A 27,318-nucleotide genomic window follows, 5' to 3' on the forward strand; every position below is an offset into this window, starting at 1 on the left:
CTAAGCCAATAGTCATCTCATAACGTGACCCTCAGTTCCCATAGTGGGAATCCTAACCCCTTACCTGAGTGGAAGCTCCTTAAATTCAAGAGACTTACTTCTGAATGGACATGGTTAGGAGTTCACTTAAGACAATGTTTGAAGAAGTCCTTCCTCCCTTCCGTTCCAAGTCCAATTTCACTGGGTGGTCCTGAATTCAAGTACTATGAAGCAACTATTGCCATGGGATGCACACAGCACAGACACCCACCACACACAACAGGAGAGGTATAAGCCACTAGTAGGAACCACACATGGAGTCAGAGTATACGCAGGGATGGTAGCCACGAGCCGAGCCACCCGTCCTGAGGCCACAAAGACCCAGAGTGGCAATTTTGCCTACAGCCCTGTCAAACGACCCCTCAAGAGGGTGAGTGAAGAACTCTCGCAGTGAAGACAATCAATGACACACACGTGTTCATAAAATTTAATTTTTAATAGAAATGGAACACTTTTTGTCTTGGTCACACTGGAGCTCGCCACAACCTTCTCTTTTCTAGACTTAATTATAAGGCTCTTAGACAGACCTGAGGACTCCTACTGTAAGCCCGTCTGTAATAGATACCCAGACGGCAGTGAAGGTTTCCAGTTCCTTTCCAATTGTGTGAAATTGGAACTCTGTGTGTCCAGAGCTCAAGTGGTAAAGCAGCCAACCCCAATCTAATACCCTTCCAGATATTTTGGACTACATCTCCCATCAGGCCCAGCCAACCCACTGCCTGGCAATCCCCCCCCCCCCTTCAACTTCAACCAACATTAGGTGAAAAATAATCTCAGGTAGTAATGCTGGGAAAACTCCCAACATTCACAGTTTGGCTTAACATTCAGGTTCATGAACAGCTCTAGAAACCTCAAAAACCTGCTCACTCTTTTGCAGCATTTTCATTGGTCCTGCGAATGCATTGTCCAGTTTGTGGATACGGGAGTTTTTTCTCTTCTGGACCAAGACAGCAGCTACCTCTGGGTGTTTTTAAAAGGATGGTGAAAATCTCTGTCACTAATGCTGGTTTTGTCCCCATCATCTTCCTCCATGCTGAATCTACAAAAGGCAACAGTGAGACTGAGGAGGAGGGCACTGGTGGGGCACTGGCAGAGGCCAGTGGAGGTGGGCAGAAGACAATGGGTCTCAGCAAGCCAGTACAAGAGCCTTGGCTGAAGAGCAGAAGTCCAGAAAAGGGAGAGAGGGCAAGCCACGCAGTCCAGCAAGTGGCTCTTTTGCACGCTCAGAGTGTTTCCCCAACTTCCCATCCTTTGGCCCCATTGCGAGAGCCTCCCTGCTGCTGCTGCTGCTGGCAGCTGAGGTAGCGACGGCTGCTGCTCAGAGTTCAGAACGCCCTGGCTGTTTTGGCACCGTGTCTGGACTGCTGGGCGTCCGGACCTCCTCGTGTTGCATGTTGGCATAGGCCACCTCCTGTGCCAGCTGCTCCAGGGGTGGGCGGCCCAACAACAAGTTCCGCAGAGAAATCCAGGTCATCAGGAGGCTGAGAAGGCAGAGAAACAGAAGGAACTCACCTCATCAGTTTAATGTCCGCATGCACTAGATATGGTTTCTTCAAGAGCAGGCTACTGCAATGCTCTCTATGTGGGGCTTCCCTTGCGCTTAACCCAGAAGCTGTTGTTAGTGCAGAATGCTGATAGGGATAAAACCCTGTCAGCATATAAGACCTCTGCTCAAATATCTACATACATTAGTTGCCAAAGTTCAGGGTGTTACTATTAGTATATAAAGCCCTTTAGAACAAGGGACAAGTTTACCTGTGAGATCGTCTCACCCCGTATATGCCCAGTCAACCGCTTAGATCAGTGGAGCTGACCCTGTTACAGGTGCCACATAAGACCCTTTCCACACTGGTTAGAACTCAGTATTCTACCACTTGCACTCTGGAACTCCCTCCCTATTGATACCAGGCAGGCATCTTCACTGTAATCTTTTCAGCACCTGCTAAAAACATTTTTGTTTAGACAAGCCTATGCTGAAGTTTAGAAAGGTGATGTGTGTTTTAATATACTTTTAATATATTATTATTTTAATACACAGAGGAATTATACCAGAAAGATATGGATGTCTCGTACACCCCAGGTAGTGTGGTTGCTGACCTTGAGCCAGACATCCTGGAGAGTGAAGTCAAATGGGCCTTAGAAAGCACTGCTAATAACAAGGCCAGTGGAAGTGATGGTATTCCAGCTGAACTGTTTAAAATTTTAAAAGATGATGCTGTTAAGGTGCTACACTCAATATGCCAGCAAGTTTGGAAAACTCAGCAGTGGCCAGAGGATTGGAGAAGATCAGTCTACATTCCAATCCCAAAGAAAGGCAGTGCCAAAGAATGCTCCAACTACCGCACAATTTCACTCATTTCACATGCTAGCAAGGTTATGCTTAAAATTCTACAAGGAAGGCTCAAGCAGTATGTGGACCGAGAACTCCCAGAAGTGCAAGCTGGATTTAGAAGAGGCAGAGGAACCAGAGACCAAATTGCAAACATGCGCTGGATTATGGAGAAAGCTAGAGAGTTCCAGAAAGACATCTACTTCTGTTTCATTGACTATGCAAAAGCCTTTGACTGTATCGACCACAGCAAACTATGGCAAGTTCTCAAAGAAATGGGAGTGCCTGATCACCTCATCTGTCTCCTGAGAAATCTCTATGTGGGACAAGAAGCTACAGTTAGAACTGGATATGGAACAACTGATTGGTTCCAAATTGGGAAAGGAGTACAGCAAGGCTGTATATTGTCTCCCTGCTTATTTAACTTATATGCAGAATTCATCATGCGAAAGGCTGGGCTGGATGAATCCCAAGCCGGAATTAAGATTGCCGGAAGAAATATCAACAACCTCAGATATGCAGATGACACAACCTTGATGGCAGAAAGTGAAGAGGAATTAAAGAACCTTTTAATGAGGGTGAAAGAGGAGAGCGCAAAATATGGTCTGAAGCTCAACATCAAAAAAACGAAGATCATGGCCACTGGGCCCATCACCTCCTGGCAAATAGATGGGGAAGAAATGGAGGCAGTGAGAGATTTTACTTTCTTGGGCTCCATGATCAGTGCAGATGGTGACAGCAGTCACGAAATTAAAAGACGCCTGCTCCTTGGGAGAAAGGCGATGGCAAACCTAGACAACATCTTAAAAAGCAGAGACATCACCTTGCCAACAAAGGTCCGTATAGTAAAAGCCATGGTTTTCCCAGTAGTGATGTATGGAAGTGAGAGCTGGACCATAAAGAAGGCTGATCGCCGAAGAATTGATGCTTTTGAATTATGGTGCTGGAGGAGACTCTTGAGAGTCCCATGGACTGCAAGAAGATCAAACCTCTCCATTCTGAAGGAAATCAGCCCTGAGTGCTCACTGGAAGGACAGATCGTGAAGCTGAGGCTCCAATACTTTGGCCACCTCATGAGAAGAGAGGACTCCCTGGAAAAGACCCTGATGTTGGGAAAGATGGAGGGCACAAGGAGAAGGGGACGACAGAGAATGAGATGGTTGGATGGTGTTCTTGAAGCTACTAGCATGAGTTTGATCAAACTGCGGGAGGCAGTGGAGGACAGAAGTGCCTGGCGTGCTCTGGTCCATGGGGTCACGAAGAGTCGGACACGACTAAACGACTAAACAACAACATTTTAACGTTTTGAAAGTCTTTAATTTTTATTAATTTTTGCTGGTAATTATAATTATTGTTTTATCCGTTTTGTAAACTGATTTGAGGGTTTTGTTGTTGCTGTTTTGTTTTATGATTATCAGCATATGACATTGTGGCCCCGGAGCAGAGTTTTCCAAACTGTGTGCCATGACACGTTAGCTGCAATGTGCAGGTGTGTCGAGCGAATGCTCTTAGTTTAGCCAGAAAGTGGACCAGGTTAAGCCAGCAAGAAATGGCAGGGAGGGCAAACGTTGTGCAGAAAGAGAAGGCTTTTCTCACCTCCTGCGGAATACGAAGTACTTCTTGGCGATGAAACGGTGGAAGCGCTCGGCCAGCGTGGCATTGCGGCGCTTTTGCAGCTCCTCCATGCGCCACTGGCGGCGGAGAAAGGCCTCCACAACAGGGTCCACCTGCGTCACGTTTTCCATGGAGCTGTCCAAGATGGGCTGCAGCTCTGGAGGGAGGGGCTCCGTTTCTGGGGGCGGGGGCAATATCAGGATTTAGTATCAGAAGTCTGAGAGTCGCTTGAAAATGAAATAATGCTATCGTGTAAACCTATGGTGCGATTGCACTTGGGATACTCTCTATGTGGTTTCAGGTGCTGGACCTCAAAAAAGGACATTGTTTCAGAAAAAGGAAAACAAAATGATCACGGGCATGGAGTAATTCCTCTGCAAAGAAAAACTGCAGTGTTTGGGACTTTTTTGTTTAGAAAAAAATGGGACTTGGCAGGGAGGAGAGATGAGAGAGGGACAGACATGGCAGATTGTATAAAATTATCTCTGGTGTGGAGAAAGTGGACAGGGAGCCTTCTCCTATCATACTAAAACTCAGGGTTATTCAATGAAGCTGGATGTGGGAAGACTCAGGACAGATTAAAAGAGTTCTTCACCCAGCACAGAGTCAAACAATGGAACTCACTCCCACTAGTGGCAGTGATGTCCACAAACTTTAAAAGAGGGTTAGAGAAATTGATGGAGGATGTGGGTGGCTCTGTGGGTTAAACCACAGAGCCTAGGACTTGCTGATCAGAAGGTCGGCGGTTCGAATCCCCGTGACGGGGTGAGCTCCCGTTGCTCGGTCCCTGCTCCTGCCAACCTAGCAGTTCGAAAGCACGTCAAAGTGCAAGTAGATAAACAGGTACCGATCTGGAGGGAAGGTAAACGGCGTTTCCGTGCCCTGCTCTGGTTTGCCAGAAGCGGCTTAGTTATGCTGGCCACATGACCCGGAAGCTGTACGCCGGCTCCCTCAGCCAATAAAGCAAGATGAGCGCTGCAACCCCAGAGTCGGCCACGACTGGACCTAATGGTCAGGGGTCCCTTTACCTTTAAGGCTTGCAATGGCTATTAGCCACAATGTCTATGTTTCACCTCAGAGGCAGTTTGTGGGAGTTTGGGAGCAGGTGAGAGAGGCTACTACACTCCCGCCCTGCTTATGGGATTCTGCTTCAGGCATCTGGCTGTGCCCTGTGAGAACAGAATGCTGGACTGGATGGAAGAAACCGGCAGGTGTTTTCATGAATTCTTCTGAAAGCACCTGAAGGCACCTTGAACTTTCCGCCTGGGACTGAAGAGCCCAAGGCCAGTCCTTGGCTTGTCCCAGCAGCAGGCGTGAAATAGAGGAGGACTGTGTCAGCAGAGGCTGGTGCCCTGGAGCCGGCGGTGCAGCCGGGAGACCTTCTGAGGCCCCCAGTTCATTTGCCCCCCCAACCACTGCTCAGCCTTACCTGTCCCATTCTGCACCTTCTCCCGCAACTCCTGCAGCCGAGTGAAGTTCTGCTCAAGGGCCGCCTCTGTGGTGTTGACGTACATGTACATGTAACAGGACGGTTCCTGGGACACTGTGAAGACTTTGTGGTATTTCCCCGGCGGCAGCTGTGTCCAAGAGGAAGAGAGCAAAGTTGGAATATCAACACGGGGCCCTGGCCTCATTTTGCTTGGGCCCCACTATCATCAGCAGGGGTTCCCAAAATGTGCAGGACTCCCCATTACTGGGGTGGGGGTGCTATGAGGCAGAGGAGGGCTGGAGCAGGTTCCTCCAAGCATGTTGACTGCCTATTTATGACTGACCAGGCGAGAGCCTAGAGCAAAACACCTTTCTTGCTTTGTTTTTCTGCTCCTACTACTTTAAAAACTATTTCCTTTGGTCATGGTTTGTTTGTATTTGTGATTCTGAGTTGTCACAAGGCACAAGAGGGGTCATATTCAGTTCAAAAGAGAAAATGGGCTATATTGAAGTTGAGATAGTCAGCTTTTTATGATATAGCAGCAGTTTAGTGTGGTCATTGACTGATTTAACACTCAAGAGAGGCTTTTCCCGTGGAAAGTGTTCAGGCCCATACCAAGAAAGCATTCAGTTAAGCAGAAAACCACTCAGACCCGGTGTTTCTAGGCACAGGACAAGTGGAAGTGTGGACAAGCCCTTAATGTGGTATAAATGACAGAGCAGTGGTCCATCTGAGCCAGTGCTGCTCCCCCGATTGGCAGTGGCTCTCCTGGGTCACAGGAGCGCAGAGGTCTTTCCCAGCCCTGCTGCTGCTTGAGATGATACTGGGCAACTGGACATTTGACCTGCTGCATGCAAAGCATGTGCCTGACCATGAAGCCTCGGCCTTTCAGCAGTGCATGCAAGTATTGTGCATGGGGTGAAGGTTCCAATACTTCATTGGGCTCGGGGGATGTGAGGTGGTTGAGAGGTGGTTAGATGCCCATTGCCTTTCCTTTGTGCTTTGGGGCAGAGCATCAGGATCACTGGTGGTCCTGGAGGCGGCTGGAAAAGGCTTCCCTTCCTCTGCTCTCCAATTGCGAAGGCTCAACTCGGTCCTCATAGAACCATAGAATTGTAAAGTTGGAAGGTACCCCAAGGGCCATCTAGTCCAACCCCCTGCAAGGCAGGAATCACAGCTAAAGAATCCCTGACAGCTGGTCCTCCAAGCTCTGCTTAAAAACCTCCAAGGAAGGAGCGTCCACCACCTTCTCAGGTACTCTGTTCCACAGTTAAAAAGTCAGAAAGCCATTCCTAATGTTTGGTCGGAATATCCTTTCTGGTAACCTGAAGCCCTTCTGGAGCAGCAGAAAACAAGCCTGCTCCATCTTCCACGGGACAGCCCTTCAGATATTTGAAAGTGGCTATCATGTCGCCTCTCAGCCTTCTCTTCCTCCTCACCTGTATCCTGTCTCCTTCCTGCAGTGTGTGGTTCTTCTGCGTGCTGACAATCTCCACTGCAACTTCCCCTTTCAGCAAGTGAAGGCTAGTGTTGCCAAGGTCCTCACTGACAAAGTTTTCCAGATGCAGGCCTGCCATGGGGGACAACTGGGAGATGAGCAGCTGGAATGCAACAGAGCGCCTAAGAGCAGCCCCAAGACCACTGCTGCTCTGACACCCCAAGGTGACCCCCAGGTGAGGATTCACCAGTCTCTTGCAATGGCTTCCCTACACAGAAAGTTAAAAGGCAACTTGCTCACACAGGCAAAAGTCAACATGCCAAAGAGTACTGTGTAGACTTGGCTTAAACAGGGATACCATTTCCAGGAGAAGGCAAACAGCACAGACGTACCTGGGAAGTCTGCAATGAAGACCACCTCGGTTTGGTTGTCCAGGGCGTCCTCAATCTCCTGTAGCTTTGTCCGCCAGGGTGACAGGTCAACCAGCAGAGGCTTCACCCATGTCGTCTTTTGGAAAGGGGACCACTCAGCCTTCACAATGTCCACATGTGGATCAAAGAGTCTAAGGAGGGGAGTGACATGGGCAAAGTGAAGATACCCAAATCAGAGGGACCCCGGCCATTGTCAAGTCAATATAACTGGCAAGGAAGAGGGCTCTGCCTGCATGGCTGTGTTCCTCCGATCCAATACGGCTGTCATTCCTTCCATGAGCTCAATTCCAGAATATCTTTTGAGTCACAGACTACAATGATTTGGCTCATCACCAAGCTTTGCAGGATGGGCTCAGCTTGAGTTTATGAGAGGTTTACCCATTTAAGGACAGGCGGTTCTTCAGCGTTCCATCCAGTGTCTCCTCAAAGTCAGTGACATTACGAAGGAAGTGCATGATGGGAAGCAACATCCTAACTTCCACCCCCACCCTCCCCAACAGCTGCCCCATCCCTCAACACTTGTATAGCACTCCAAATTTACTGGAATTGTTAGTGCAGCTTGTATTATTCCCCCTCCCCACCTCCCGTGGGCCAAGTATGACAGGTGAAGAGACAGTCCGCCTGCCAATCACCCAATGTCACAATGACATCAAGTGACCTGCTTCTCCTTACCTGGTTTGAAATCAAACCATCCAGGCAAAGGCGCTGTGCTTTGAAAGCCCCAGTGATCAGCTGATGTACAATTGCAGGTGCCTTTGATTAGATGACAGGAAGTGCCTGGCAGCCCCGGTTTTGGCACAGCCTCGTCTTTACCAGCCACACAGCTGGCATGGCCAGGCCAAAGCAGCCTGCTGGCCAGGTGGGGAAGACCAAGGAACCTGATTGGGCCTGTGGGCTGGAAGCTCCCCAATTTTGCTTTACTGTCATTGCAAGCAGCAATCTCAAGGGCATTTCAGCTGCTGGAACAGCTCACTCACCTCTGCTGGAAGCGATCGTTGATCGAGACCCAAATATCAAAGTAGATCTCCGGCTCCGAAATGTTATAGCTGTGCAGCAGCTGACTGAGACAGGTAGCATACTGCTTCACCATGTCTGCGTGGTCCCTCCAGCGTCGACTCTGGGTGAAGACCTGCCCTAACACATGCAAGTCTCAGCTGGGGCACAGGAAGGGTGGCAGGCTGGGGGGGGGGTGCAGGGAAGAGGAGAATGGGAGGGCAGGAGGACAGACTTGCTGCCGTGAGAGGTCTTAAGAGCAGCAAGGTCTAGCAGTCAGTACCCAAAATCCCAACAGTTCTACAGCTAGAAAGTGAAGATTCCAAAGATTATGCAGCTCCTGCAAATTCACCTCTCTGCACTTTAGATGTATTATTTGTTCCAGCTGCTGAATTTGGACCAGACCACATCATTATCGAGAAAGGTTTAGTTGTTGTTTGAAGACTATCCCTGCCTCCAGGTCTGGCCCTGACAAGAAGGCTACAGGTGTCCCACAAGACACTGTGCAATGCCAGGTCAATGATTCAGAAGACCGCTGCCATCCATGATTTGATGGAGGAATTGACCTGGCATGTTATAACAGAGCTTTGCTTGGACAAGGTAGATGAGCCTGTTCTTGCTACTGCTTATCCACCAGGTTTCTCTTACACACAGCAACCCATATCATGTGGGTGGGGAAGGAGGCGGGTGCAATGATTTTTAGGAAGTCTTTAGTTTTCACCGGGAGTCCTATTAGGGCAGTGTTTCCCAACCGGTGTTCCGCGGCACACTAGTGTGCCGCGAGATGTTGCCTGGTGTGCCGCGAGATGTTGCCTGGAGGGAGGCGGGCGAGTCCAAAAAAGGTTGGGAAACACTGACTTAAGTTTCTCTTTCAAAAAGGAAATGTGGGTTAAAGCGGCGGCGCCGCCTCCCACTCACTTTCCTGCTCTGGCTTCCCTAACAGTTTTCCGAGTTGCGTCACTGGATCCAGCCCCCTTTTCCACAGGTGACACGGGGCTGGAGGGAGGGAAAGAGGGCTTTACGTCGCGCACAAAGGCAGCCTCCTAGAAGCGCTCTGGGCCGGCGCCGTTTCGCCGAAGGCGCCGGAGGACTCCCACCCTCAGCTCCTTCAGAAAGGAAGCCCCGCCCCTCGGCTCCCTACGCCGCCAGGCAGCTTAGCTGACTGACGAGGACATTCTGCGGCGGCGGCCGCTGCACAACCACACAACCACCGCAGTTGCTGGCAGCGTCCGCAGCGCAATAAGTAACAGCGCCTGATGCTGCCAACTCTTTCTCTCTCTCTTCCGCCGCCCCCCCGCCCCCAAGCTCTCGCGCGCCCCGTGTCAACATCGCCGCGCGCAGCTTCCCGAGCTCGAGGCCAGCCGCTGCACGCACGCGCCGGCTCGTCATCGGCTCCGGTTGTTGCCTTTCTCTGCTGAGGTTGGTGGACCCCGAGCCTAGGCTTCCTTCCCGCACCCCGCTTTCCGAAGACCGCACACCAGTTGGGCCAGTACATATTCCCCTCCCGTGACTGGAGCGGAATAGCCCTTTCTCTTCTTCCCCAACCCTTGTCGTTGGAGGAGTCCCTCAGTCCCTCGCTTTGCTGCCTCCTCCCCCCCCCACCCCCAAAGCTTGGAGGTTCCCCGGCAAGGGGGAGGGAAAAAAATTGAAAGTTACACTTTCGTGCGTCCCTCCCGGCGTGACGCTGCGCGCTGACGTCATGGGGCTGTAATGGTGGTGTGCCTCGAGATTTTTTTCATCAAACAAGTGTGCCTTTGCCCAAAAAAAGGTTGGGAAACACTGTATTAGGGAGACAGAGTTTTCTGAGTGCATGTTCTGGAAGTTGGGCAATAGGGGCAGTACAGGATTCCTTTTGGTGTATTGACCTCCCTGCTGCACCAAGAATTCCCTGCCCAAACTGCTTCAGGTCATGTTGGATGTTCTCCTGGAGACACCTGGCTTGCTGGTCCTGGTTGATTTTAACATCCATGCTGACATGGCCTGACAAGGGGCTGCTTGGGACTTCATGGAAAGCATGGTCTCCACTGAGCTGTCTCTGAATAAATATGGCCCTATTCATAGCCATGAACACACCTTAGACCTGGTGTTTACCTCTGTGGATGTGGGTGATCTGACATTAAGTTTCAATGGAACAAAAGAAGTGCCATGGTCAGATCACTTCCTGGTGCAACTAGACTTCTCCGCAACCCGATTCAAATGGTCTGCCCCTGACACTTAATGGATCCAAACAGCTTCCAAAGGAGATCCATTATCCCTTTCTGGTGGCCTCTCAGCCGGTTCCCTGGTGGCACGCTGGAATGTGGGGTTAACTAGGGCTATCGACTGTCTGGCTCCAAAGCGCCCACTCCAACTGCATGAAGCTCAGATGACTCTGTAGTTTTCCCAGAGCTGAGGTTGATGAAACACCCAGAGTGGCTGCGGCAGCACAGTCAGATGGGCGGCATTATTATTATTATTATTATTATTATTATTATTATTATTATTATTATTATTATTAGTTTCTCTAAAACCTGGATTTTTATTCCAAAAGAAAGTTAGGCATCCCAGATTGATGCATCTTGGTCTACGAAACAGCTTGTATTTTTGTGTATATATATAAATATGGCAGAAAACCCACAAGCATCAACAAGTCATTATTTGTAAGTATCATTTGGAGGTTTCTCATCTCCTGAGATCCTCAGGAAACCACTTTGAAGTGGGTGGGCTGTGCAGTGATCCTCCCAATTATGATTATTACTTGCACTAATTAGTCATGTTCCCATAGAGGCTAGTGGCGCAGGACGCCAGGGTGCCAAGTTCTGAAGGGTGCCAGGGAAGAGGCGGAAGCTGGACGTGGCGCCTCCCAGCATCAGCTTGCCGCCCTTGCCTGCCTCCGCCATGCCACACCATGCCTGGAGCTTCCATCTGCCGTGGCCACCGCGGCACGAAGCGGCCAGCTGAGCCGGGAGCCGCCACGTCCAGCCTCCGCCTCTTCCCCACCCTCCAGCCGCTGCCTGCCTCCTCCAGCCCTGCCGGCAGCACTGTCCTCCCTGTCAACAACTCTGGGAAATGGGGGGGGGGGCGGCGGCGGCGGAGGGAGCTTTGCACCACAGCACAGGATATGCCCTGCACGTTTCCCCCTTTTCTTGTTTTGCATAAAGTTAACTCAAAGCAACTTGCAATACACAGCATATGAACACTTCCCTACATATCTGTCACACATGGCATGGGCTTATTTTATGAGATACATAGCAGGCAGCCTTGACAAACATCACACTCCTGCAGTTAAAACTAACACAGGTACAGTGGTCTGAATGCAACCATGTAACCGACCAGGGGCACCAGCTCTTGTGGGCTCAGCCCCCCAATGTTCTAAATGCATGGAGGTGAAGTGTGGAGTCGAGCACAGCACAGCTCCAGTGGCCGACTCCTCCTCCTCCTTCTCCTCCACAGAGGGGCAGGAGGGTCAAAGCTGCCATCTGCTGGTGGTGGCACCAAGAGGAGGTAGAGGAGGAGATGCCAGCCATTGAAGTCGTGCGTTTGGCTCAGCCCCCAGCTCCTCCCAACATTGGGATGCCACACATGCAATGTTGCCCGCCCGCCCCCTATCGCCCTCGCAAGCTGGCACCTCTGTCCTGACATGCAATGTATCCCTATGTCCAATCCCTGTACGGGACAGATGTGTATTCCTGCTTTGCAGGACTAAATGATCCTCAGGGTCCCTTCCAACTCTACAATTCTATTATTTGATTTGCAGTTTTCCATGTGAGAAGCAGCCCAAGTAAAGTAGCCCAAAGCTGCCCCTGCCCCCTTGCAAATGAAAAGGAAGAGAAACTGACCCCAGGGTTGAGGTAGCCAACCTCCCCAGTGAGACCATCACGGTACGTAATCTTTACATGCTGGTGGGAGCGTGCGTGGACCATCATGTCCCACGAGTAGCCATAGAGTCCATTTGTCCAGTTGTTATAGCCCTGCACAAGGAGTTGAGGGGAAATCTGGTGACTTTTCCCAGAAAGGACCTTGTTTTCCCTCTTCCTTCACCCTCCCAGCCTGACAGTCATGGACAATGCACTGAGCTGCCACTTCGGACTATTATTTTCTGACTAAAAGCTACCAGCAACCAGATATTTCACCTCACAATTCTGATTAAGATTCAGCCATTACTATCCCGCAGAAATATATTTCAGTGTAGCTCTGGACCAGGGAACCTCTCAAGCTTGCAGGAATGCTGGGAAAGAAATGCATCATGGGAAGAATTGCACTGGCTCAGGGGGGGGGGCCTCCTCAGTCCCTCCCACTTTGTTAGCCCAGATCCGTCATCTTCTGCTTCCCAGAGGACCCACGTCAAGGAAAATCTTGTCTGTCCAATGACAACATCCAGCACCTTTTGCTCCAAGACCCATATATATATATGCACGTCTGCAAGAGTTAAGAAACACCCCACAATACAAGGAGTAAACTTGCTCCATCTTCCTAGTGACAGCCCTCTATGTATTTCAAGACGGATATCTCATCGCCTCTTAGTCTCCTCAGCTAAACATCCCCGTTCTTCCTCATAAGGCGTGGTTGCCCGACCCTTTACCTCCTCATTCACCCAGTTTGATCACATTTCAGCTTGCCAATATCCATCTTAAACTGGGGTGCCCAGAAATTTTTCCAGGACTCCAGGTGGGGTCTGACTAATGTTGTTTAGGGCTTTGTGAATTAACAGAATTAACGCAACGCTATCCATGGCACCGCCATGTTGCTGCTTCTGCCAAGCAGGCCCGTCTCACCTGGGTGATGAAGTGGGAGTAGGGCAGGAATAGCTGCTCCAGCACATACAGCACTGTGAAGATGGCCCCCAGTTTCTGCCGCAACCCCAGCTTCTGGGCTCCTCTGCCTAACCTCTGCTGCCCTGCTCCTCCATACACACACTCCTGGCTGGGCTGTGGAGCCTCTGAAAGAGGCAGGAGCCTTTGGAAGCAGGTCGGGAACTTGGCAATCAGGTGGCGTGGCCAGTCAGGGTAGCAGAAAAGGGGGCTGGTGGCCAACATGGTGTAGGAGAACATACCTGTGGGCAAGAAAAAAATGCCAGGAAATTGGACTTCTGTGGATTGGGACAGGGAGGCCAGAGAAGGAGATGTTTGCAATACCAGCCCAATGCTAAGGTTATGTACAATTGCCATCTCCCACCCACCACCTTGCAAAAACAAAGATGAGGAGGAAGTTTTATTACCAAGTTTGTCACACAAACTACCCCAAATGGCATTAACATAGGCTTGCAAGTGTCTGCAAAAGCCTCTCCCCCCCCAATCTCTCTCCCCCCCCCCAAAAAAAAATTGGGGATTTTTTTCCTCTCTGCATGAACTTATGTTAGCAATTTGCAGCCTGTTAATACTATGAAGGGGGGTGGTGTGAGGAACCAGTGGCATAGCGTGGGGGGTGCAGGGGGTGCCGGCCGCACCGGGTGCAACATCGGGGGGGGGGGCGCTCGCACTCGCAGTTCTTTGCCCCTACCTGGCTCACTCACTCTCTCTCACTGCAGTGCTGGCTGTGCAAATCCGATCTGAGCCGCTGGGTCGTCGCCCACTGTGGAGGGGGAGGGTACCAGGCGTGCGGTGCAGAGAGAGAGCGAGGGGCTATCTGGGGAAGGGACAGTGCAGCGGCCGTCCAGTGCAGCGGCCGCCCAGCGCAGCACTGAGCGCGGGAGAGAACCACACCAGACCAGACCAGGCAGCAGCAAGAAGAAGCTGGCAGCGGCGGCAAGTTAGGGGTTAGGGGCGCAAATTGCTTGCCTTGCCCCGGGTGCTGACAGCCCACGCTACGCCACTGTGAGGAACCACCCACATTTTTTCCCAAACAGCCAAAAAAACTTGTTTTCCTGATTACCTAAAAGGGATTCTTACTCACCGCAGGCAAGCAGGAGCGTGGTTAGCAGCCAAAGCCAAACAAGGCAGGAGTTAAGGGCTCCTGACCCTCTTGCGAAGAAGAGAGTTGTTTGGACATCTGGAGAACTTACCAATGCTGAAGAGCTGGGAGTTCATGCAGTGAAAGTAGGAGACAAAGACAAGAGCAATGGGTCGGGTGGCGTCAAAAAACAACAGGTAGCCAGCGGTCAAGTCCAGCATGAGACCCCCACCATGCACTACCAGCAGGCTGGTCATCTCCTCTGAAAGCACCAACCTGAGATAGAAGAGACAGCATAACTGAGAAGTGGTGGGTGGAGGTGAACAGCCGATGCTCAGGACTAGGGATGCACAGCAATGACAATTTCTATGTGATAATTCACAAGTCTCTTCTTTTTTTAAAAAAAGCCCATGCAGATTCCCACCCTCACTCACTAGCCGCAGGGCAGTTCCAAGGGTTTGGGTATATGCAGTTTTCATGTAAATGCAGAACCTTTGGAACTGAACCACCATGTAAGACGAAATCATACTGTAAACTTACTTAGATATGCATTTTATCACGAATGCATTTCTAAATTTATTTTAGTTTTAAATCTGCAAATACACACACACACACACACACACACACTTTTTTGCACCAGGAACTGTATCACAAAATTTGGTCATGTCCAAAGGATAATCATATTCCAATCCATGTATTCATCGAAGCTCACTTAAAAATGTGGACCGAACGGTGGCTTCTGGTTCTGCTCTGCCTTAATGGAGCCAGACTCCATGACAGAGAGAGAAGGAAAAACAAGGGGAATTGAGGGTAATTATCCTTGCAAATTCCCCCCCAGGGAAGGGGCTTCACTTGCAGTTCATCTCCTTGCTCTGGCATGGAAAGCGGGGGGGGGGGGCAGGGAGGAGCTGAGTGCAAAAACATTTTGCCCACCAGAAACCCTCCAATACCGCCATTAAGAAGCAGAGGTTCTCCTGTTAGTTGGAGCTTAATTGGACTAAAGTACAGGCGTATGCTAGAAGAGGTGAGATCCCAAAATGCAGAACAAAACTGAAGATAAGACTTCATTTGGTGAAAAAGACGGTGGGCAGACAGTGGAGCCTATGGTTTGTTTAAAGTTTTATTCTCTACATTTATGATTCGGCAACTCTCCTCTGAATTTTAGTTCAAATTATATTTGTACAAGTGAGAATGAAAGAATTGGATTATAAATATGGAATATAATATCAAATGGAACTGTGTGTGTAAAAAAAGGAGAAAGGGAGGGAAGCTCTATTTTGCAAAAGGCTTAATGATAGAAACTTAGAGCTGACTCTTCCCTATCCTTTATTATTTGCAGAGTGAACTGAATAATGCTAAGAGGACTTGGAATTTAATTTAATTGGAAGTATATATCATATATCTTCAGTTGGAAGGAAGGATGAAAGGCGTCTGTGAACTGCCAAGGAACTGATAAGGTTCTTTACTGAGTCATCTGCAATTCGACAGACCGCTCTTCTTCCCAGACTGAGAGGGGAAATGGTGAAAACAGGTTATTTATTGGGACAGAGTGACTTTTGCAGCTGTTGCAAAAGTTGCAAAACAGCGAAGCACAGGACGGAGCGATGGAGAAATTTATGGAACAATGGGATATCAGCTCCGCCCAAGGCATGATGGATAACGGCAACAACCGGGGGAAAGAAAGACATAACATCTTACAAGGACAGGAAGAAACACCACAGACAGAATAACTGCCACACACAGGAAGAACAAGAATCTAATTTGAGTTCCTCACTTGTAGCTTTATAAATCATTTAATGTGTCAACACGAATAGAAGTTTTTAATATTGAAGTTGTTGTATAAGGGATTATCATTATGACTGGAAATTAATACGATTCTGGAACGCAGAAATAAAGCAAATAATCAATTCATCAAATCTAGCACACAGGGGACCACTTTATCTAAATTATATAATTTGGTATTTGAACAACTGGTATTAATAATTGTATTATAAATTGGTATTGTTATAATGCAGTTATTATTGGATTGTAATTGAAAACTAGTAAGTATTATCCCTAGCTAAAGCCAGACCCTTCATGGGAATTCCACCCTCCCAAATCTAGGATGCAGAAGGGAGCGGCTGGAACCTTCCACCTGTGTGATTCCTTGACCTTTCTCCTCCTTCACTGCTTCCGCCTCCCTCCCTCCCTTTCCTCCTCACCTGAAGGGGCTGAAAAGCCAGTGGTGAGCAAGGGAGCTCATGGAGTAGCCTTCGACCCAGTCCGCATCCAGTTTCTTGATGCCCGCAATGAAGTACACAATGAAGATCTGCTCGGGAACAAGGCCAAGAATCTGTGAGTTAGATTCTGAAGCAAACTAGTCGGGCAAGAGGCACAAGACATCAGGCAGGAGCAAAGGGGTTGCCCATCTCCAAACTACCTTCGGGGTGAGGAAAGGACCCAGCTACATATCCCCCAGTGAAGGGGGTGAGCTCTTGCTCAGCAGCAGAGCACACACTTTGCACGCAAAAGATCCCAGGTTCAATTCCTGGCATCCCCAGGCAGGGCTGGGAAAGACTCTGGCCTGCAAACCTGGAAAGTCACAGCCCGCCAGTGTCAGTGCTCAGCCCATGCTGCTTCTGTGGGGGTGGGGGGTCTTGGCTCATCCATCTACATAGAGGCTGCTTTGTTTTGTGATAGGAATTTTGAGGTCTTAGATATATGCTAAATGTTCATAAGTGTACCAACCAAGTACGTACATAGATCAGCACAGGAAGACCGACCTGGAACCATTTTTGATTCCCAAACTGACCAAATGTTTTCTCTGCAAGGTCAAAGTGGGAAACCTCCCCATTGTCTCTTTCCTCACAAATTCTGTTTGAAGGGCACATTTAAGATATGAATAGGGCATGAGTCTGTGACCTGGGCTCAGGAACTAAGTATTTATCATTACAAAAGACTGGCCAGGCTCCCCGGGCAATCCAATCAAGTGACCATTAAACAGGTAACCTGTCAGATGAGATAAACAACGCACTCAGATTTCTGCTGTAGACCACCTTTTCTGTGATGTAGGTATGATGTATCTGGGGGGTGGTCTTAGGTTACACCCCTTCTGTGATAACGTATGATGTATGGAGGGGTGGTCTTGAGCTCCAGGGCAGGGAATTTAAAATGTCTATATAAGGGCAGGCGCACCTTGGTTCTGGGTTCCTCCTCCCTCCTGCGTGTGGTGAGTGAGGACCCTGTTGCAACAGATCAATAAAGATCAGGCTTACTAGCTGCTTTGCTTCTCAATATTCTCTGACTGGCCTCTGTTATTTTCTCCTACCAATAGGGAACCTACGTAAGGACTCCGTATGGGCTCTTGGATACCCCATAGGGGGAAAAGGGCAGATTTTTGTTTACAACAGTTTCCAGAGGACACATCAGTGCAGACACTGAGAGGAGTCTGCATACTGGGGTGGGGGCTAGGGGGAAATAACAGCAGCACTTTACCTGTGTGCGCAGCAGCGTGTAGTTCCACAACGGAACATGCGCGTTTCTCTTCTGTGGATTCCAGAGGCCATCAATAGACCTAAAGGAAAGAGATGCATTACCAAGAGGCCTCCAGTGGGACTGAGAAGCTACCCACGGACCATTTTAAATCGAGACAAAGGTGGGGGGGGTCCAAATCAGCTTAGCCAGTACCAGAGGCGTTCTGGATGTCTAAGGCCTCCTCCTGAGTGATGGCACTTAAGAACTCTGAAATATTATTTTCAGCCCACCACAACACAAGACATTTTAAAAAGGTGGTGCTGTCAGGGGTGGCCCATCTAATTTCATCACCTGCTGCTGCCTCTCCCACCACTGCCTCCCACACCTCCGCTGAAGCCTTGCTTGCTAGGGTCACACAGCTGCAGCATTTGGTTTCTGGCAAGATCTTGCAAGAGGTTCACAAAATCTTTCTGAAACCCAGAAGCCACAGTCACTTCTCCAGTGGCTTTCTGACTCATTCAGAAAGCCGGCACCTGGAATCTGTCTTTGCCACAGTTTGGAGCTGGTCATGGGCAAACTAAGCGCAGTGAAGGTGCACGTTCCAGGCAATGACCTATGAATGCAGATTTGTAGTTTGTTGCCCTCCAAGCAAGCCCTGAGTGGTAGCCAAGGGTTGCTACTGGATTACGTAGTATGGTTTGCACAGAGAGAAATAAGGTCAGGTTTTCACCTAACACTAAGCCAAGGCACAGGCTTTGCTTCTCCTAAGGCAAAGGCAGGAGCTGGGAAGCAGCAAAGGAGACGCCCTTGAACAGTGTGTGCCAGCAGGTTACTTGTTCACATTAAACTGTAGTTAATTTTCAACTGTGGTTTAATGTGAAATGTGGCCAATGCCTTGCAATGCAAGACCAACTTCTGCTGGTGTCAACGTGCACAAGATTTATGAGTTAAATATCAATGACTTGCATTTACAGTGGTACCTCGGGTTAAGAACTTAATTTGTTCTGGAGGTCCGTTCTTAACCTGAAACTGTTCTTAACCTGAAACTGTTCTTAACCTGAAGCACCACTTTAGCTAATGGGGCCTCCTGCTGCCGCTGGAGCACGATTTCTGTTCTAATCCTGAAGCAAAGTCCTTAACCTGAGGTACTATTTCAGGGTCTGTAACCTGAAGCGTCTGTAACCCGAGGTACCACTGTAGTTTGTAAGTGTGGCAGCACCCACACTTTGGAACTCCGTGCCTGTTGACATCATTCATTGTACACTTTTCACAATTTTTGTTTGGCAAGCCTGCTCAGATACTGTATGTAGAACGCTGACAGGTGTTTTAATCTGGTTTTCAGCTTATCATTTATTTTAATTATTTTTTTAAATGTTTTGAATAGCTGTTTTTAACTATTTTTACCAATTATTTCACTGTTTTATTCTTTTTTGTAAACCGCTTTGAGGTTTCTTTCTCCAAACAAGTGGCATATAAATTTTATGAGATAAAGGAAGTAAGATGTCTGCTCATGTTCCTCCTCCAGCTGCTGGAGACTTCCTAGGGACCTCATGCCAGAGCCTGCAAGTGTCTTGGACTGAATGGAGGCAGGGGTGGGGGGGTGGAAGGTACTAGCTGGGGAACCCCCAGGGGAACAAGGCTCAGAGCCCAAGGACTGGTGGTGGAGTGATGACAAGTGGTCAGAAGGGAGAAGAGGGAGCAGACTGGGAGGAGGATGTGTTGGAAGCTGAAGACATAACAGGGTTTAGTGAGCAGGAAGAGGCTGTGGCAGAAGCAGAGGTCAATAGGCAGAAGTGGAGGCAGGCTGCTGAAGAAGCCAGGGAAGCTCTCCCTCCTGCTGCGACCAGCTCTCCTCCCTGCTGGTCTCCCAGAACACACAGAGAAATGAAGAGGGTGGAGCAAAGAGAGACAAGACAAAGGAGCCTTAGGCTGCTGGGGAAGGAACTGGGGGAAGAGGGGCCTTAGAGAGGCACTGGGAAGGCCCCACAGTCTCACAACGGCCACAAATGTAGCAAGACCTACTGGGAAGAGTTGCTGTGATCACTGCACTGTTTTGGTTTCCTGGAATAAAGAGCTAACTTCACTGACACTGGTGCTTTTTCATTGCTGACCTGCTCCTGACTCCTGACATAAGCTGTTCAAATGTCAAGCTGAAATTGTGTAACTGAAATGCCGGGAAAGGTGTTTACTCGGCATAAGCATGTTGTGAGCAAAGAGGAGGCACTGCAAAACCTGACATTAGGGTTGTTGGGTGAAAGCAAAGCAAAGGGGTACCCCTTACCAGTAGCGGTTTGCGTTCATGAACAAGAGCTGGAAGCCCAGGAGGCCGTAGAGGTAGGAGTGGTTGTTCCATGTTGTTTTGTCCAGGAGGAAGACATACCAGTAAGGCACCACGAAGAGCAGGCAGCTCAGGCGGTAGAAACAGCCCATCATGATCCCCAAAGCACCTGTTGCAGCAAAGGAGGCAAGGTCAGGTCCCCAGAGCGTCTTCTGCAGCCGGACTCAACCCAAAAGCCCAGGAAACAAGGCGGAGCCAACACTGCAGGGCTGGTCCACCCCACCTCCCCGGCCTTCTCCCAGTGTCCTTACCCAGCAGCATCACTGTGTAGACAAGGTACATCCAGTCCAGCGGAAGGGGCTCCAGGAAGTTGAAGAGGGGGAAGCGACACACCTTCAGCCCATCCAGGTATTTGTGGTCCAGCTGGCTCAAGCCTCGCTCCTGGGGAATGTCCAAGGCCATCAACAAACCTAGGCAAGGGCCAGAGAGAAGAATGACGTGGGGTGGAATGGGGTCAAACACTGGAAGGAAACAGGCCTGCAGTGAGGATCTGAACCCTTGGCTCTTACAGCGTTTCCGTGCACTCTGGCCTCTGTCACGGTCCTCCGTGCGCCAGTAGTGGTTTAGTCATGCTGGCCACATGACCCAGAAAGCTGTCTGTGGACAAACTCTGGCTCCCTCAGCCTGAAATGCAAGATGGGTGCCGCACCCCATAGTTGCCTTTGACTGGACTTAACCATCCAGGGGTCTTATACATTTATCTTACCCTAGTCCAACACTCTAACCAGCACACCACACTGGTACATTATGTGCTACTGCAGTCCACTCCAGAAAATGCTGAGGGTCAGGTGGAACTGTCAGGTGTGCGTCACAAATGAAGAGTGAAGGGGGCTCAGAGAGAGTTTAAAAACACAGAGTAGATTTTTTTTCCATTGAAAGCAGCAGTGATTCAAAGGAAAGGTCAGTCATTCTGTACACACACACACACACACACACACACACACCCCTTGTTGATTTTTAGGACAAACCATCCAGTGCAGCCCACGATGGGATCACACCCTGATCTCTCCTAGCCAGGTCCAAAGTCTCCTATCACTGCTGATAAGAGAGAGGCCATCAGCACTGGCCCAAAATGAGAAGCCCAAAGCTGCTGCCAGCTACGGATGTGGCATCTCTGCAGCTGCCACCAAAACCAGCTGGCTCCAGTACAGGAGGGAAACACCACAGCTTAAAAAAGCAGCAAAGCAGTGCATTCCTCCACATCCTGTGCACTGAACTGGATTGCAACCGCCATGAAATTATTTCCCCTACAGCTCTCAGGAAAACTAGCCCATCTATTTTGTTTGGCAAAGAGGCCCTGTGGGCAGCTTTGTAAAGAAGGAGGCATGTAGGAACAGACATTCCTTCTGCAAGAGATATGGCAGAGAGTGTGTGGAAGGAGGGCAGCAGCAGCCATCACATGCAGAGAAAAAACAGTCATGAATCCTGCACCCAGCATCTCCCAAAAGGTAATAAACACAGCATGAGGGAGGAGAGGAGGAAAGCCACCTAATTTGGGCTCTTGACACCCATTCCTGGTCTCAACATGGCCATGCTCTCTCTTAACCTCTACCCACCACCCTTTCTAGGCCTTAATGCATTTACATCTTAATACAGGGTGCATTGAAGATCCTCACAAGTTTAAAGGCTCCAAAGAAAGCAGTGGACATCAAATGATGCATTGAGGATGAGCAAATAGCACAACATCAGCATTGGTGGGTCAAATAAATCTAGCCAAGTTTCCTGGCTTCAACTGTGGCAAACTCCAGATGCATCAGGAAGACCAAGCAACACAGAGTGGACTAGCAGGGAGCACTACCTTATGCCTGCCAGCCCAAGGGCAAGCTCAGATGAGTTTCCTGCACTCGCGGCAAGGTGCTCAGAAGCATCCCTTGGAAAGGAAAGTGCCCTTTCTTCCAAGATTTCCTGCAGCTGTTGCAGAGGCTGAATATGTGGAGTCTTCAGCCTGGGTCAATTCAGCATCAATTCCTGACAACAGCAAGTGACCAAGGCACACTCTGCACCTGTCCTGCTCACCTGTCCTCCCCACCCCAGGCTTGGTACCTGTATTTCATTCTCCCCGTTCAGCCTCAAAGGACCAACAGCATGGCTTGTGACAAGAGGGTACCAGAGAATGAAACAACATACCCTTTTTAAATTTCGATGACAGCAAAAAGGAAAGGAAAGGCCCACAAATAAACAATCCCAGCTCCAGTGGGATTGGGGTTTGACAGTATCTGGTGGCCTCTTCTGGTGTTTGCTAGTCAGGCAGATAGTCAAGTCCACTCTCCTGACTCACACCTCAAGCTTTGGGGGCCCTTAGGTCACAAATAAGATTGTGTAAGATGCCAAGTGTCCTCTGCATCATGTTCTCCTCCTAGTTCTGCAGCGCTCTCTCCAGCAACTGTACTTTCACTGTAATGTTTATTATTATTATTATTATCATCATCAATCAATCAATCTTTATTACGTTCTAGAGACCCAACAAATCGTTACAAAGCAATGCACAATTCAGACAACCTACCTCCAGGTTAAACAAGCATTTTGTTCAGACTTAAAGATAGGGATCATTGGTTCTTGTAACCACCGATAAAAACTTCACCACTGCTAATGTTCTAGCATTTGTCCGGTCTTCCAATAGGAACCTGACATAGTGAGCCTCTGATTTTCCCGGGAAAGGTACCAGCAAGGGTAATATCAGTTCAGCCCTGGCTTGCTCATATTTCACACAGTGCAGCAAAATATGTTTTATAGAATTGATGTCTTGAGCACACGAACAAAGTCTGTCCTGGTAGGGAACTCCTCTCAACCTGACATGCTATCATTATTATCATTACTATTATTATTTTATCATGTTGTACTGTTAGTGTTATAATTGCTTTCCTACTTCTGTTAAATAAAATGATGACTGCCAATAACAGGGGCTTCCAGCAGCTTTTCTGAAGATCCAGATGAGATGTTTCCCTTGCTCCTAGAGACAGGCAGCAACTGGGACAGGAAAGCCACATGTGTGGCACCATGACCCCAAAGACCCTGTTTCTTGAGCTTTACTGCTGAAGGTAACGTGCAGCAGAACCTCAGGTGTCAACTGGGACTCAAGCCTAGACACACATGGAGGGATGGAGCTTTGCGGATACAGTATGAAATTGTTGGAACACTGTAAATCAGCTTTCTGCAGCCTAGTGGCCTCCAGATGTTGCTGCTGTCGCTGTTCTTACTACTATTATTATTTTAGGCTAGTGTTGAATGCATAAGAAAGGAAATCTCCAAGGAGAGGGCATTCCATATCCTGGGAGCTGTTACCAAGGAGGCCCTGCTATATTACAGATATGGCACTATCAGCACTGCCTCTCCACCTTAAGACAAGCAATGGGGCAAAGTGCTCCTTCAAGTAGCAGGCTGGCTACCAAGGGCTTGATACACCAATCTGAGCACCTTAAACCCATCCTGATAGCAAATATGCAGTCTGTGCTCCACTGGCTAAGGGGAGTTGTAATCCAAAAATACCCCAGAAGCACCAGGTTGTGGAAAGCTGCTGCTGTGGGCACAGATCAGAATCTTTCCGAAAGCAGTTGACATCCTGGAATCTTTCCTAAACTACACCTATGCCAAAAGGATTTATCCTTACAGATATCCAGCATCTCAATACGCTGAGGGGCCTACAAGCACTCTCCAGTCCACACCGACCTCCCAGGGCCAGCACTCTTCAGGCAAGAGACTCACCAAAGAGAAAGCGGAAGATGCCCAGCGCCGCAGGGTCAGTCGGCCTGTTAAGTAAGCAAACAAAATGGTGCCAGCTGGAAAGATCAGTCCATTCAAAGCCCAGGAGGCGCTTGGTCCAGCTGTGGAGGGTCAAGGGCCCAGGCTCCTCCTTCTTCTTGCTGTGCCTCTTCTGGCTGGCAGGAGACTCTGACAGCTGAGTGCCTGCAAAAATAAGATGAAAAGGATGGCAGCTGTCATGGATCAGCGGCAGAGCCTCAGCTTTGCATGCCAAAGCCCTGAGTTCAATCCCAGAATTGCTGAGTACGACTGTAAAGATAAAGGTAAAGGTACCCCTATCCGTACGGGCCAGTCTTGACAGACTCTAGGGTTGTGCGCTCATCGCACTCTACAGGCCGGGAGCCAGCGCTGTCCGAAGACACTTCCGGGTCACGTGGCCAGCGTGACAAAGCTGCTCTGGCGAACCGGCACCAGCGCAGCACACAGAAACGCCGTTTACCTTCCTGCTATAAAGCGCTACCTATTTATCTACTTGCACTTAGGGGTGCTTTCGAACTGCTAGGTGGGCAGGAGCTGGGACCGAACGATGGGAGCTCACCCCGCCGTGGGGATTCGAACCGCCGACCATGCGATCGGCAAGTCCTAGGCGCTGAGGTTTTACCCACAGCGCCACCCGCGTCCCTGAGTACGACTGAGATGGTCCCAAATCTGAACAATACTGACCAAAGCCGTATCAAACAAAGCAGTCAAGGCTTGCCCCAAAGACTCCCAGGAACTGTAGTTTGTGAAGGGTGCTGAGAGGCCTTAGGCAACTCCCTGACCCAGCAGCAGGCTCTCTCTATGTTCTCATGCAGATGGTGCCCTAGACAGCTTGACTCAGGTCTCTTTAATTTGAGAGGCACCAGAATTATGCCAGCAGAGGCTACTTTTCCTGTGACTTGGGGACAGAGGAAGCTACTGCCTTCTAACAGGAAAAGTAGCCTCTGCTGGTATAATTCTGGTGCCTCTCAAATTAAAGAGACCAGAGGTTGCCAACGGCAAAGGAATGGGAGAATCTGTATTTTGAAAGCCAGCACACTGCTGGGCACACACAGCAAGTTCAAACTGGCTGTTGATAAAATCCCCCCCCCCCAAAAAAAATCCTGCTGTCTACTTCACCTTGTTGCACATATTGGCCAAGTCTTGGCCTTACACTCTGGTGTGACCAAGGGACAGAGTCCAGGCAGGAAGGGGCAGGCTGAGCTGGGGTGGGGGGAGTGTAGAATGTTGAGCCCCCCCAGACTATACTATATTGCACCCTTTACTCCCCCCCCCCCATAAAAGTGAATGAAGTGGAATGGACTCCATTGGGAAGTTGTGGACTCTTCTTCCTTGGAGGTTTTTAAGCAGAGCTTGGATAGTCATCTGTCAGGGATCCTTCAGCTGTGCTTCCTGCCTTGCAGGGGGTTGGACTAAATGACCCCTGGTGTCCCTTCCAACTCTACAATTCTATTATTCTAAGCTTTTAAAAGATATATGGGACGCAGGTGGCGCTGTGGGTTAAACCACTGAGCCTAGGACTTGCTGATCAGAAGGACGGTGGTTCGAATCCCCGCGACGGGGTGAGCTCCCGTCGCTCGGTCCCTGCTCCAGCCAACCTAGCAGTTCGAAAGCACGTCAAAGTGCAAGTAGATAAATAGGTACCGCTCCGGCGGGAAGGTAAACGGCTTTTCCGTGCGCTGCTCTTGTTCGCCAGAAGCAGCTTAGTCATGCTGGCCACATGACCTGGAAGCTGTCTGCGGACAAACGCCGGCTCCCTCGGCCAATAAAGCGAGATGAGCGCCGCAACCCCGAGTCGGTCAGGTTGGACCTAATGGTCAGGGGTCCCTTTACCTTTACCCTGGTTGCTAGCTAAAAGCACAGCTGTCAACCTTCCTTTTTTTTGCGGGAAATTCCCTTATTCCAGCGCTGCTTCCCGCTGCAATCCCGGATTGTTAGCTATCCTGTAGACTGTCCCCGGGACAGGTGAGGCTGCTAATTCTTTATTTTCAAATCTGAAAGTTGACAGCTATGGCTAAAAGGGCAGAGCAGTGATCAGTGAGACACAACTCTCTTAAGGCCAGTGCTTTTTTTCCTTTTTAAAAAAAATGTTTAGAAGTACTCTCATTTTCCTGCTCATATTGAAACACTGTCCCTCAATGAGTCCAAACTTAGATTCACAAAATGTTTAGGGGTATGCGTCCCCCCAGGAAAAAGCTTAAGGCTACTCCGGGTTGTCTCTCACTCTCAAAGGCCAGCGCTGCCCTGGGCAGGGGGGAATTAAAAGAGGAGATTGCAGAGCCTGCCCTCCTCGCCCCACCGCGGGGCGTTTCCTCCTCGCCCCACCGCGGGGCGTTTGCCACGGGGAGACGCGGGGCCAGTCCCGGGGGCGGGCGCTGCGCCCCAGCTGGGCTTGAAGGAAGAAGAAGGGGGGCCTTTCCCCAGCACACACACCCCCAGAGGCCTGAACCTCGCCCCCCCCCGCCTGCCCCCTGCCCGCTCCTACCCGCAGCGTGCACGCGCCCCGGCCCCATCTCGACGTGGCGGTGGGAGAGCGAGAGCGCGCCCTTCCGCTCGGCGGAGTCCCGGCCAGGGAGGCGCCCCCCGAGAGAGGAGGGCAAGCCAGGCAGCGCCGCGCAGCCCTGACTTCCGGCTCCGCGGAGGAGCGGGACGGGCCGCCCAGCAAAGCAGCTTCCAGGGCGGGGGCCGCCTTGGCCCGCTCGCCCACACGAAGGGAGGGCCTTGGACCAGTCGCTGCCTCTCAGCCTCATCTCCATTGCGGGGCTGTTGCGAGACTAAAACGGAGAGCTGGAGAATCAAGTGCAGAGCTGCCAACTTTTCCCTTTTCTAAGGGAAGTTCCCTTATTCCGAATAGGATTCCTCGCAAGAAAAGGGGAAAGTTGACAGTTATGATCACACTGAGCTCCTGGGAAGAGGGCGTGGAGGTGGTTGGTCTTTAAATAAATTGGCATTAAAAAACCGACACAAATGGTTCTAATGACTAATGAATTCTCTGGTCTCCTCCACCATCCCAGCGTTCTGCTTCCCGGTGATCCCTTTGGGTTCCAGCACATTATGCGCGTTTGTCACGCCTTTCTAATCCTAAAAGCCCAGAATGTGGTGGCCTTTGCTTTTAAGGGGGCCATTTTTTGCTCCAGTCCTTTGGATAGGGAGGGTGGACGTGGAGCGTGGCCGCGATCTTCCCTCTACTCCTGGCACCGATCCGGACGCTCCGGCTCCAAAGGGGAGGAGCTTTTAGGAATCAGAATCTCACTTTTCCCAGTTTCCTGGGAAATTACTACACAAGTAGTATCGCACTCCCTTGCAAATGTCAAAAATGTCTTCTTTTGTATCACCTGATTATTGCAATAAATGTGTGCATTTTACCATTTATGAGGGGAATGTCAGTTGATTCAAGATTTGTCATTTTGACAGAAATGACAGATGTTACCAAATAAGTTATTGTTTGTTTGTTGTCCAAATTAATTTCCTGAATATTTTGGTGATACCAATGTAGATACATTGTCAAAAGAATAAGTCTTATACAGTGCTGTTTTTCCAGAAAAAGAGGTGTTGGAACTCACCATGGGTGCCTCCCATTGCCTCCCTCAGGTGTCAATGGCACCCACCTGAGTTCTGGCTGGAAATAAAAACCCTTAGTTTTACAGA

The 27,318-nt window shown here is 49.7% G+C and overlaps 1 protein-coding gene and 1 long non-coding RNA gene across 2 annotated transcripts in view; both read right to left on the minus strand.

Annotated features, from left to right (window-relative positions):
* The window catches only part of LOC309536605, a 31,656-nt gene that overhangs the window by 509 nt on the left and 3,829 nt on the right, over nt 1-27,318 (minus strand). The window lies entirely within an intron of this gene.
* On the minus strand, nt 1,133-26,306 carry GGCX (gamma-glutamyl carboxylase). Its single transcript, XM_082230007.1, has 15 exons — nt 26,156-26,306; nt 23,635-23,835; nt 20,184-20,342; nt 19,876-20,041; nt 17,616-17,694; nt 16,343-16,449; nt 14,254-14,417; nt 13,028-13,305; nt 12,092-12,223; nt 8,258-8,409; nt 7,242-7,411; nt 6,851-6,981; nt 5,412-5,559; nt 3,965-4,160; nt 1,133-1,520 (listed from the first exon to the last, which is right to left on the minus strand). Exons 1-15 carry the CDS (start codon nt 26,181-26,183, stop codon nt 1,358-1,360), a joined length of 2,274 nt encoding a protein of 757 aa, XP_082086133.1. The 5' UTR covers nt 26,184-26,306; the 3' UTR covers nt 1,133-1,357.

This window comes from Podarcis vaucheri (assembly GCF_965113315.1).
Source record: "Podarcis vaucheri genome assembly, chromosome: 7".
NCBI lineage: Eukaryota > Metazoa > Chordata > Lepidosauria > Squamata > Lacertidae > Podarcis > Podarcis vaucheri.